The sequence below is a fragment of the Zootoca vivipara genome, chromosome 13 (assembly GCF_965207765.1).
Source record: "Zootoca vivipara chromosome 13, rZooViv2.hap1.1, whole genome shotgun sequence".
Lineage (NCBI taxonomy): Eukaryota > Metazoa > Chordata > Lepidosauria > Squamata > Lacertidae > Zootoca > Zootoca vivipara.
The window spans coordinates 39,919,079-39,932,093 of NC_142596.1; the positions used below are offsets into that span (position 1 = coordinate 39,919,079).

General features: G+C 45.8%; 1 protein-coding gene across 2 annotated transcripts in view; it reads right to left on the reverse strand.

Moving 5' to 3' along the window:
- SYT17 (synaptotagmin 17) overlaps nt 1-13,015 on the reverse strand; it is a 31,063-nt gene that overhangs the window by 3,452 nt on the left and 14,596 nt on the right. For both annotated transcript variants that reach the window (XM_035132281.3, XM_088656593.1), the window contains exons 4-7: nt 11,186-11,337; nt 9,468-10,087; nt 7,566-7,686; nt 4,566-4,721 (exon numbers count right to left, since the gene is read on the reverse strand). In XM_035132281.3, coding sequence (XP_034988172.1) covers nt 4,566-4,721; nt 7,566-7,686; nt 9,468-10,087; nt 11,186-11,337 — 1,049 coding nt within the window. The remainder of the gene's footprint in view (nt 1-4,565; nt 4,722-7,565; nt 7,687-9,467; nt 10,088-11,185; nt 11,338-13,015) is intronic.

Genomic DNA, 13,015 nt, shown 5'->3' on the forward strand with positions numbered 1-13,015 from the left:
CGCGGGGACTCGAACCACCAACTTTCAGCAAGCCCTAGGCTCAGTGGTGTAGACCACAGCGCCACCCACGTCCCATTACTTAACTTAATTGTGTTCATTTATTTCAATGAGCCTACTCTGAGTAGGTCTAGCATTGGATTCCACCCACTATTTCCAAGTTTGCATCTACACGTATAAATATGGGCCAGATTTCATGAGAATCTGTGCCCTCTCTTCTTCTTTCTGGGTGATGCATATCCTATACAGTATATTATTGTTTTGGGGATGAATAAGTGGCCATTCTATTGCTCTCCTTCCCCACTCTCTTTCTGGGCTACAGATGCTAAGCAACCAGGAACACTGCTGCCACCTGCTGGTTCACTTCCCCTCCCCTTGGTAAGGAAGGAGGAGGCTCCGCAGCTCCAGCAGCCAGGAGGAAGGCAACCAAGATGATAAAGGGCCTGGAAACAAAGCCTTATGGCAATTGGTTGAGGGAGTTGGGCATGCTTTAGCCTGTAGGTGATATGATAGCCATCCTGATATATCTGAAGGGCTGTGACATGGAAGATGGTGGTGGTGGTGGTGATTAAAATTGTATACCACCCTTCATCCAGAGATCTCAGGGTGCTTCATCATAAACAATACAACAGGTTCACAACAGGTTTGTACAAGATAAAAGCACAAACCACATAATAAAAACAAGAACAAACAAAAAAAACCCCACACAAACCAATGACCCTTTTCTCCCCTTCCCACAAACACATTTTAAAGGGCACCAGATGTTAAGCAGCCAAAGGCCTGGTTGAAGAGGAACATTTTCGCCCGGAGCCTAAAGGTGCATAATGAAGGTGCCAGCTGAGAACTTCCCTGGGGAGAGCATTCCACAAACAAGGAGCCACTGCAGAAAAGGCCTGTTCTCGTGTTGCCACTCTCTGGACCTCTTGTAGGGAAGGCACACGAAGAAGGGCCTCAGATGATGAGCAAGCTTGCTTTCTGCTGCTCCAGAGGACTGGACCAATGGATTCAAATTACAAGAAAAGAGATTCCAACTAGACATTAGGAAGAACTTTCTGATGTCAAGAGCTGTTTGACAGTGTAGTGGATGGTAGGTTCTTAAACAGGGGTTTTTAAGCAGAGTTTGGATGGTCATCTGTCATGGATTATTTGGCTATGATTCTTGCGCTGCAGGGGGAAGGGTGAGAAGACCCCTGGGGTTCCCTTCTAACGCTACAATTCTATGATTCTAAGTGCTCCCCCTGCTCCAGTCTAATTCTACACAAACTTATTTGCACACAAACATCCTAACACATGTTCCCCCAAAGCTTTCCATTTCATGTAGATTGTTTTCCTGTTACATATTTCAAAAGCCTTTCAATAATTAAACTGTTCGCTTGCAACTGCTCTGCGAATAAAGCAGCCTGTGAATAAAGAGAGCAAACCATTGCTGGTCTTGTGGCCTCTGTAGAGCGAATAAAAGCATAGCCGCGAGGCCTGAGCACATAACTGGGGAACAAACAAAAGCACAATCTACAATGTGTACTTATTCCATACCCTCAGAAGCCTATTCACTCAGGCAACCGCTAGAAACACAGGGTCAGTCTTTGGTCTTTCCACTTCCAGAGGCAATAGTAATAGTAATATCAATAGCAGTAATAGTAGTCGTCATTGTCGTCGTAGTAATAGCAGCCTAGGAAGTTGTCTTATACAGCACCAAACCATTGGGTCCATCTAAGTGTTGTGTTTCCCCCCCAGTCCTATTCAAGCCTGGCCCTGAGATACTAAATTATTTCAGATCACCACTCACATTTAGATTGTGAATGGAATTCCTTACTTAAGCCAACACTGAGCACATCTAGGGGCAGCATCCCTCCACATCAGGGCCGTCTTAAGCGCCCCTGGCGCCGTGGAGCGACGGATCCCTCCGGCGCCCCCCCCACCCCGTTTCCCCTCCGGCGCCCCCCCCGCACCGTTTCCCAGCGCAGTGGGCAGGCGCAGCACACAGTGCGGCTGCCATGGGCACAGCTGCGCGGCGGACCGGCGGACCGGCCGGCCAGCAGGCGGGTGCAGCTCGCGGCGCCCTCCTGGCGGGCCGGCGCCATGGTGCCCTGCGCCACCCAGCCTGGGCATAGGGCCGGTCCTGCTCCACACGTCTGTAGAGGAGAAATATCGCCTCAAAGGTGTGGAGAAAGCGGGGCTCACTGAACATGCCAATTATCTGACTGGCACTGCCAGCGAGTCCCGCTTGCAAAGGGAGAATCAGAAGCTAACCTTAACTGATGTCAGGTGCTGGGGGGCAGGTGGGTGTGGGCTGAGGGGAAATTGCCTTGCATGCCAAACAGGAACCTACAGACTGGAGGTTCCCAATCCCTAGTTTAACACATCCTTTCACAGAAAACCTGCCCAGACTGAAGAGCCAAGCCCAAGGAAGTTCTTATTTAAGGCCGGCAAAGCTTCTACTGGCTCCCCAAGTCATCTGATTCCTGCTGGCCTAACTACCGTTAACTTCAGTTTGAAGTCCTCCTGGCAGGGATGCTGTAGAGCAGGCATCCCCAAACTTCGGCCCTCCAGATGTTTTGAACTACAATACCCATCTTCCCCGACCACTGGTCCTGTTAGCTAGGGATCATGGGAGTTGTAGGCCAAAACAACTGGAGGGCCGCAGTTTGGGGGTGCCTGCTGTAGAGCAACAAGGCTCAGGCCAGGTAGTCCTTCCACCTGTAACCTGTCCCAGTCTAGAGGAATAAAACACTCAATTCAAGCCTGGTAAGTGACACACCCACAGGAGGACAGGCATGACAAGGATCTGGGGAAAGGGAAGAGGACAACCATGAACAGTTAAGTCACAGAATTGTAGATAAGGGACCTCAATGGTCATCTAGTCCAACCTCCTGTGCTATAGGAATCACAGCTAAAGAATCCCTGGCAGATGCCTACCCAAGCTTTTTAAAAACCTGCAAGGAGGTCCAACACCCTTTCAGGGTAGTCCATTGCACTGCTGAACAGCTTTCACTATCGAAAGTTCCTCCTAATGTTTTGTTGGAATCTCCTTTCTTGTCAATTGAATCCACTGGTTTGGTTCCCACACTCCAGAGCAGCAGAAACAAGCTTGCTCCATCTTCCATGTGACAGATATTTAAAGTTGGCTATCAAATCTTCTGTCAGTCTTCTCGTCTAGGTTCTACATACCCAACAATCGTTCTTCATAAGGCTTGGTTTCCAGACCCTCTGTCATCTTACTTGCCCTCCCCTTCAGTTGTTCCAGCTTGTCAAGTCTGTGGAAGGCCGTGGATGGATTTACCAAAAGACAGCCTAAGAACCTGCCCAGGGCTTGAAAGCTTTCTGGGTGGGAAATGAAACGCTCCACACTCCCTCCCCACAACCCAAAGCTGTGCAGAAACACTTATCATAATCAAAGGGAAACAATTCCTCTTAGTAAAGGCAACTGACTCCAGACAGCTGGTAATGTTTATATATTGTGGGTGAGAGAGCAAGAGGAGGAGAATGTGGCTTAGGTGACTGTCTTTTTCTATTTCAAAATAAGGCCCTCAATGGATTACAGGAACAATTCTTTCCTCCCATACCTGATCCAGAGCATTCAAAACTATGCATGCTGCCTTTTCCGCAGAGGAAAATTTCTGTACATCACGGTTGCAATTTAAATTGCTGATGAGCATCGCTTTCATTCGGAAATGTTTGGAAACAAGCTAATGGGTTCTCATTTCAGCGTCTCGTCTCAACAGCAACATCTGTTTCTACTAGGGTGGGTTTGTGCAGAAAATAAAATTCCTTCGGATCTCGATTGGGCTGCTTTTTGTGTGAGGGGTTTTTTTGTGGTCCGCTTCAGAAGAGACGCATTTCATTTGAGACCTGAGGCAGAACCTTGCTTTCGTTTTCTGAAGTTCTGGGCATTGTGGGGCAAGATCAAGGATGGCTGATATGCTGATTGCCAGATGTTGAGGAGGACTACAACTCTCAGCAGACTGGGAGGAGGGTATTTCGGAAGCTGAAGAGGCTTGCGTCACACCCTGACCCAACTGTGGGTATCATTCAAACCACAAAAGGTGTGTTTATTCTTTAAAACCATTTTGTTCCTCACTTCCACATAAATGCAGATTTAGGCTGCCAACACAACCTTACTCACCTGGGGTAAGTCCTACTGGAGTCAGTAAGATTTACTTCTGAGTAGATATAGTAAGGATTGCACTGTTAATAGGGATACTGGAGAATTCCACCAACAACAGAGGAGAAAGAGGAAGACTGCAAACAATATGTAATTAGTTTCTCCCCCATTTCTTTGATGTTTTAAGTTACGTAAATAGTTACACACCTGATTTAAATAGTAATGCAACTTAAATAGTGGACAGTGAGATGAAAGACATAGTAGTTGATGGAAACAAAGCTGCAGCAGAATGGAGACAGCGTTGATTGTGACCAACACAGGTTGGTCACAACAGAAATCTCTATCTTCATACAACCCTAGTTGTTAGTTGATTAATTGATGAAAAGTCACATGAATTAATCAGCCAAGATTCTTCAACTGTGTGGCAGGCCTACAAACCACATTTGAAAGAGATAGGTGAACATACCTGTGAAGACTAAACTGGCACTTTCAAGTTCTTCTTGGGGCACTTTGAAACTGAAGGACTCGTTGTAGAAGGGATCAATGGTAGCCCTCTGGCAAGAAGTCTTCTTTGTTTTTGCCAGTTTTAAACCATGAACAAGCTGGATCTTCACAAAGGGATCTGAACAGAAAACAAGCACAGCTTGATCTTCCAGAGAGGATTTTGTTCATCGGAAATCATTATTTCCTGTCATTGCCCAGTTCATGTATTAAGTTGGCCCAAGTGAACTCCTTGCCCCAATGCAGCCTGGACTCTAACCCAGACAAGGGAGGGACAGCCCATTAAATTGGATTCAGAGAGAAAAAGGTGCCAGATACAGATCCAGGCCCTGACATCTTGACCAGCTCTGAGCCTGGACTCAAGCCGATGAGCAAGGTACCTCTTAATTGGAAAGCCCAGCCCTATTATTGGACAGAGTGACGTAGTTTGCCTCAGGTGGCAGAGTCTGGAGGGCAGGGAGTGGTAGCAAAGCCCTGTATTTGGAAGTTTCTAGTGTCTGATGTTTTACAGTGATGCCTCGCAAGACGAATTTAATTCGTTCCGCGAATCAATTCGCTTTGCGAAAAATTCGTCTTGCGAATTGCGGTTTCCCATAGGAATGCATGGAAATTTCTTTTTTTGCCCATAGGAACGCATTAATTAAATTTCAATGCATTCCTATGGGAAACTGCGATTCGCAAGACGAATTTTTCGCAAGACGAATTCGTCTTGCGAGTCACCATCAGATTGCAAGACGCATTCGTCTTGCGGAAAATTCACCTTGCAGGGCATTCGTCTTGTGAGGTACCACTGTATTACGTTTTTATATGTGTTGGAAGCCGCCCAGAGTGGCTGCAGAAACCCAGCCAGATGGGTGAGGTATAAATATTATTATTATTATTTATTATTATTATTATTAAGGTGTTGGTGCTCTGTAGACCATGCAGTGCTTGCCCTGCACCTGCTAAGCTGGGAATCTGTAGGTAATCTGCCAGTGTGAAAAGAGGATGCTGAAACAGACGGGCCTTTAAGAGGATTCTTGTATTTTATAGACAATTTTCATGTATTTTATACTTATTACTGGTGAGCATTTTAGGATTTTTAAATGCTGGTCTTTACATTTTTTTACTGTTTGCTTTCTGAAAGAGCGACTAATAATTATAATTAATAACAATGCTCAGAAGCAGAGTGAGTCTTCAGCCCTCCCTCTTTCGGCTGTAACCTTCTTTCCCTGCTCGCTCCTATGAAGATTACATCTGCCAAGAAGAACCTGCTCTCTCTCAAAAAGAACAACGTGGCCGACCTCCCTTCGCCAAGGCCAGCCTTCAGTTGTTCGCAATTGAAAGTAAACAGGGTACATTTTGACTTCTGCTTCTGAGTAACAAAAATGACTCCCCTGGTGATTCCAAGAATGGTTGGGAAAGGGCAGCTTCTAAACGCCACTTGCCTGCTGATTTTCTCCATACTGAAAGTAAAACATGCAGACAAAATCTCCTCAGATCTCCCACTTATACAGTATGCAGTCTGGAAGAGGATTGATGGAAGGGGGGGGCAGCTTAAATATAGATCCATGTGCATTTGCTGGGAGGACTTCAGGCTTTGGAGATCTATTTTGCTTTCTAGTGGAACTCCGAGATCCACAACTGGAGCCAGGTGCAAAAAAAAAGAAAAAAAAGAATTAAGAATCAGGGAGCTCTGAGCATATGCTCAGTCCGGGAATATGAGTTGTGAGAATTGAGCTCACAATCCTTTCACACGGCGGTCCACTGCCAATTCTCTCTCCTGCCCCTTCCAGATTTCTCCTGCCCCTTCCAGCAGCTAGGTTGTTGCCATGGTGATACAAGGGCTGAAGGCCATACTGGGGGTGGGGTGGGGTTGTGGTGTGAGCTGTGCATGTTGAAGAGGTGGAGGCTGGCCAGTAGCTCTGTGCTGAGGACCCCTTGAAAGTGCCCTCTTGCACTATCCCCCAACAAAGCCAGCTGGATTCGTGCCTTTGTGGCAGGCACAACCTCACCCACCACAAAGCTGAAATGTGCCTTCCTGAGGCAAAAGGCCTCAGCTGTTTGGACCTCTCTGTTTTCAACTGGGCATAGTTTTGAACTGTTTTTATTGTTTTCCGGTTCATGGTTATTTTTAGGCACCCCTTAGGTAAAAATGTAGGTCAGAGGTCAGCAAACTTTTTCAGCAGGGGGCCGGTCCACTGTCCTCAGACCTTGTGGTGGGCCAGACTATATATTTTTTTTTGTGGGGGGGAAATGAATGAATTCCTATGCCCCACAAATAACCCACAGATGCATCTTAAATAAAAGGACACATTGCACTCATGTAAAAACACCAGGCAGGCCCCACAAATAAAATCAGGGATGTATTTTAAATAAAAGGACACATTCTACTCATGTAAAAACATGCTGGTTCCCGGACCATCTGCGGGCCGGATTGAGAAGGTGATTGGGCCGCATCCAGCCCCTAGACCTTGGTTTGAGGATCCCTGATGTAGGTGCTGTCTTTTAAATAAATAAATAAATAAATACATTTCCCACCATCATTCTGTAGAAACATTTGACATTTGGATGTGCCGGTGGCATTTCTCAAATCGTAAATGTCTGGTCTGAAAAGGTCATAAAGGTAAAGTTCTTCAAAGACTGTGGAAGTCAAAACCTTCTTAGAAGCCTCCTCTAATTCTGAATGCTCCATCTCCCGCCCCTCTCAGTACAAGTGGAGGCTGGGTGGCAGCGAGGAACAGACATTCTCCGCACATGCTCAGAGACACACTACTCCTTTGTCGATTTGCATATCCTGGCACTGAACATTTCCGAGGGGCGGAGGCTGGGTTCATTAGGGCTGGGATTTTTCAGAGCTGCTTTAGGGAACGACAATATCCTGTTCCCTGTTGAAAACATCCACATCTTTCAGGAATCTTATACATCTCTGCAGTACCAGAGTAAGTGCAGCAGTCATTATTATTGGGAAAGCACCAGTCCGTACCTGAACCTTGGCTCATATCTGTTTGAAGCAGCTGTTTTGCTCTAATGATGTCTACATTCAGTCTTCCTGCACTGGGAAGGTAGTTTAACGACAGCAGGAGTTCTCCCAGTTCAACTTCATTCTGCAACAGATGTGCCAAAGAAGGAATCAAACAGGAGAAGAGGTGGGGCGTTTGAAACAAAGGGCATTACAAGCCATGTCCAAGGATCACAAATGCCCTTGCAGCAGGTGTGGGAAACCTCTGGATCAAGGGTCAAACACTGGCCCTCCAAGCCTCTCTATCTGGAAAAGGCCCTCCGCTGATGCGGGGAAGCGCAGTACACCCTCCGCTGCCATGGGGAGGCACGGCAAAGCCCTCTGCTGATGCAAGGAAGCGTGGAGCACCCTCTACCACTTAAGGGAGGTATGGCTGGACCCTCTGCTGCCATGGGGAAGCCCAGTAAGGCCCTCCACCGCCACAGACATATATATTGTGATATATTGAGATATTGTGATATTTAGCTGGTGATATATCGCAATGTTGAAAATCAGATATCGCCCAGCCCTAGCCTGGGCCACTTCCAGCATTTGAGGCCCCTAGCCATGATCAAAATTAAAAATGACAGCACACGAGAAACAAATTAACCTTCCTCCCCCCAAAACCCAAACATGAGTGGTTTATTTACATAATCGGCTGATCTGAGAGGATATTGTCTAGGTCTAATCTTGTGCTACCAGAACAGATATTTTTATTAATATTTGTGAATGTTTAAACTCTTTGACACGACAAAACTATGTCAGTTAACAGAAGAAAACGGTGTATTTTCCAAATCACAAATCTTACTTGCTTAGATTTGCAACTCTAAGCTGAGAGTGTTGTGTTATGGTCCAATGCTCATAAAAACATGTTATGAAACTTATCAAAGGCTAAAAAATTAGCAAGTGTCTAAATCTGAGGAGCGCCCCCCCCCCGCTTTGTGCTTGAGATCCAGGCCAAACAGCCCCCCTGTCTTCCACACACCGTGATTGACTCTGAGCACCACAGAGCATATGAGATGGAATCACCCAGCCAGGACCTAAGCATGGCGCACGACCACCACTGTATAAAACTGTCAGTAAGAAGCACATCTATATCCCTCTGGCCCCACATGTCAGACAATGAGAATTCAGAAGTAGAAACCTTTGATGACAGGAAAATCATGGAGGAAGAGCGTTTTGCACAAATAACCATAATAAAGCACTACAATAATCAAACAAGCACTTAGAACAGATCTTATTATTACCAGCAACTTAACATTTCTACAGCATTTTCAAGTGTTCAGAACACTTCCCTTGCATTATCAAGTTGCAACCTTGTAAAGTAAGCCGATATTATTATCTCAGAAGTTGCAGGTGGGGTGGTGGGACTAAGGTTGAGAAAGGGTAGCTGGCCTAAAAGCTACCTAAGGAGTTTATGACAGAGGCAAAATTTGAATCAGGCTCTGCCTGAATTGTAGCTCACTCTCTTAGCCGTTTTCATGACACCAGCTCTCATTGTAAGGTGAGAGTTTGGGGCTGCCCTCCCCTCCCAAAGACCTCCCTAAAGAGCCATGGTTGGGGAACTTCTGGTCTTGGGGTACAATGTGGCCTTTTAAACCTCTCTGTCTGGCCCTTGGGAGTCAAGCCAAGCCAAGCCATAGCTCCTCCCTGAGCCAAATGTCTTACCTGTCTTGCTCTGCACTATAATAATATAGTGATGGAGCCTGTCAGGCTTCCCTGGGGAGAATATTCAAGGACTTCAAGGCCGCAACAAAAATACATCTCTGTTCCTTGTAGCATTAAACCACCGCCAGTGTTAAATCACAATCAGAAGAAATATACCCAGCCAAGGCCACCAAGAACAGTAATAACAGTCAACTTCTTGTGTTTTGTTCTGAAACTTACTTGAGAGCTGGGGACCAGAGCTTTCCACCAATGTCCTCCCTTCACAAGGTCCACATCACTCAAAGGCATCGACACTTTACCAATGACACAGTGGCGTGAAAATTTGTCAAAATCCACTGTGGTTAACAGCAGGGTCCGCCTTTCGGCTTCTAAAAACGGGATGTCAAATGTGTACCTCTCCTCAAAGACCGGGCTTTGGGTTTTGCGCTTCACTCCAGTCTGCTTGGAGTTTTTCTGGTCCGGCAAAAGGCAAATCTTCACGTAAGGATTCGAGTGGGCCATATCCTGCCTAGTGCCATCGTAGGAAATTGGGGGAGGTAGATCCCTTGCCTCAATCACCCTGACAATGAGATAATTGTGCAAGAGGTCGTATTGTGTGCTAAAATGAAGCATGCCTAGCTGGTACTTGGCCAAGACTTCCTCGTCCGTCAAGGAGTCCACGTCTTCGCTGTTAGAGTCAAGGGAATAGAGTCGCGGCTCAAACTTCCTAAAATAGTCATCTGGAGTATAGGTTTTCCTCAGGATGGACGGTTGAACTATTTCCTTTTTGGATCCTAAAATCCCAAACTCGATAGGTTTTATGTCAATAAGCGGAGAACTTGGGCGCCTCAACTCCAGACCTGCGTAACAAAGAGCAAATGGTGGGACAAGGCACTAAATCACACTGACTGCAGAGATATAGGCCCCAACTTCACTATACATTTAAAGCAATCATACTACATTAAACAGTCATGGCTTCCCCACAAGAATCGTGGGCAGTGTAGTTTGTTATGGGTGCCGATAAGTGTTAGGATACGCCTATTATTATTTGTTTGTTGCATTTATATTCCACATTTTTCTCAATGTGGCGTACCCAGTTCTCCTCCCCCTCCTCATTTAACTCCAACTACCCTATGAGGTAGGTTAGGCCGAGAGGCAGTGACTGGCACAAGATCATCCAATGAGTTTCATGGCAGAGTGGAGATTTGAACCTTGGCCTCCCAGGTCCAACATTAACCACTACACCGCATAGAGCTACAATTTCCAGAATACCCTGGGAAGAGGGATTGATTGTTAAACCACTCTCTTAAACTGCAACTCCACAAAAGGAATAGGGGTCTCCTAACTACTCTCAGCACCCTTAACAAATGACACTTTCCAGAATTCTTTGGGGGAAGCCATGGCTGTTTAAAGTGGCATGGTGCTGCTTTAAATGGATAGTGCACATAAGACCCTCACTATATAATAAAAATGTAAGTATGTCATCGCACAGCCCCTATTGCAGTAATTGTAGAGCCTCATCACAGCCCTGGATTTACATGAAGTCAACTCCTGACCTGCCTTGGCCCATGGGATCTGGCCTCAGACCACAACAACATCATGATGGGTTGTGCTGATTGTGTTGCACCCGCCCCCAGCCCCAATGTGCCTTTCAGACACTCCCCGCTCCCCCACAGGCCACATGTACAGCCTCTTTGAGAACAAGCCCTAAATAAATGCTGGTATACTTGTGTAGTGCTTCTCCACATAAAGGGGACCTATCTGCATCCCCTCCTAACCTAGAAGCCTGTTATGCACCTACATCGCACACAGGGACCCCTTTATAAGGCACTCAATGAACAGTCAGAGTGGATGGCAGCCCTGGGGGGGGGCAGCCCCATGCCCCACAGGCTGAGGAGATGTCACACACACACACAAAGTCACCAAAATGCCAAAAAGGTTGGTTGTGGCAAACATACTTGAAATTCGTCTTGTGAGGCTGTAAGTGGATCGGGATGTATCCGAAGACGACCGCCTTCTGTCCAGCGAAACGTCCTGAGGGGTTGGAGGGGGCTCACTCGTTGCAGCGTTGTCAGAGTCGCCATCCCTGTCGTCGCTTCGATTGCTCACCCTGTCGAAATGAACTATCTTGAACTCTCTTCCAGGATGAGCATTGCATTTCCTCCCTCAATTGAATTAACCTATGAACGTGGTGTTTCAGAACTCCATTGCTATACTCTCTTATTATTTGCACCACAAGCCTGTATGGAGAGCCCTGTTTCTTAGTTTATTACTGCAAATCATTTAATTGTGCACATTCATCATCATCAATAACATATCATGTCTCTGCCTTGCCCCCACCCCACAAAAAAAATCAGATCCATTTTGTCCTGTTTATGGGCATATTTTTTTAAAAGGAAAGGGCATAAAAAAATTCCCCTACTTTTACAAACAAAATGGTACTTATAAGGCACAAAAGATGTGGCCCAAGAGCTACCTCTTTCTTATTTTTAACTTCTTAAAGATTCTAAGCTACTAATATATATTTATAGCCTGGCTTGTTCTGAAGCACAGCTTCCTAATTCAAATGAATTTATAATTCATGGAAGGATTTTTCTGTTTTGCAATTGTCCAATTTCTGAGAAATTGTTGGAAGAGTGTAAAAATGGCAACACAATCACACTCAATGCCTCTGAAATTAGACAATAATATATTTTCATTACAGTGATACCTCGGTTTAAGTACACAAATTGTTCCGGAAGTCTGTACTTAACCTGAAGCATACTTAACCTGAAGTGAGCTTTCCCATTGAAAGTAATGGAAAGTGGATTAATCGGTTCCAGACGGGTCCGCGGAGTACTTAAACTGAAGAGTACTTTACCCGAAGTATGAGTGTACCGGTAATTGGTTCTGGAAGTCCATACTTAACCTAAGCGTACTTAACCTGAAGCGAACTTTCCCATTGAAAGTAATGGAAAGTGGATTAATCCGTTCCAGACGGGTCCGCAGAGTACTTAAACTGAAGAGTACTCAAACCGAAGCGTACTTAAACTGAGGTAAGACTGTACTCTCCTCCCCCCCCCATTCTATTTCTCTACTACAGGGGTACGGGAACCTACAGCCCCCAGGCTAATCCTGGCCCACCAGAGGTCCAAGTTGGCCCACGATGCTATTTTCCCCCAAACCATGCCCACCTGTGCATCAGCTGACATCAGCTTGACATTAATTGATGGGCAGGAAGCTACACTGAAGAGTGCTGCTTCGCCAACATGCTCACCACAGGGAAGCGCTAGTGAAACAGACCCCTGCAGCCAGCAGGATCCTGCGGAAAATGTGCTGGTGAATCAGACCCTTAGCTCCCTCTGCCAGTCAACCTGGACATGTGGGTGGGGCCTCCCACCCATCCGTTACCTGATGGCATCATGGCACCAGATTATTGACATGTCCACTTCTAAATCCTGGCTCCATTCAGAAGAGCTCCCAGTTTGTTTGTTTTTTATGTGGGCCACCAAAAAAGAGGAACCAAGCTGCAATTTCTGTTTAATCTCACCAAGTATTTTTTTAAAAAAAATATTTTGAACACAATTTGCAAAGCTGAAGAGCACCTACTGCTCTTTGCTACAATTTATCTTTTCTCAACAAAGCAGGAAAGCAAATATTAGAGAGGAAATGACAGGAAGGTGTTGCTGCTATGTGTGCTAAGTCAACATAATTAGATTAGTTGTCGCAAGACAGCCAAGTTGCCAGCTCTGTATGGTACAGTAAGAACATCATTATTTTCTGTCTTGGATGTTGGAGATGAAATTATT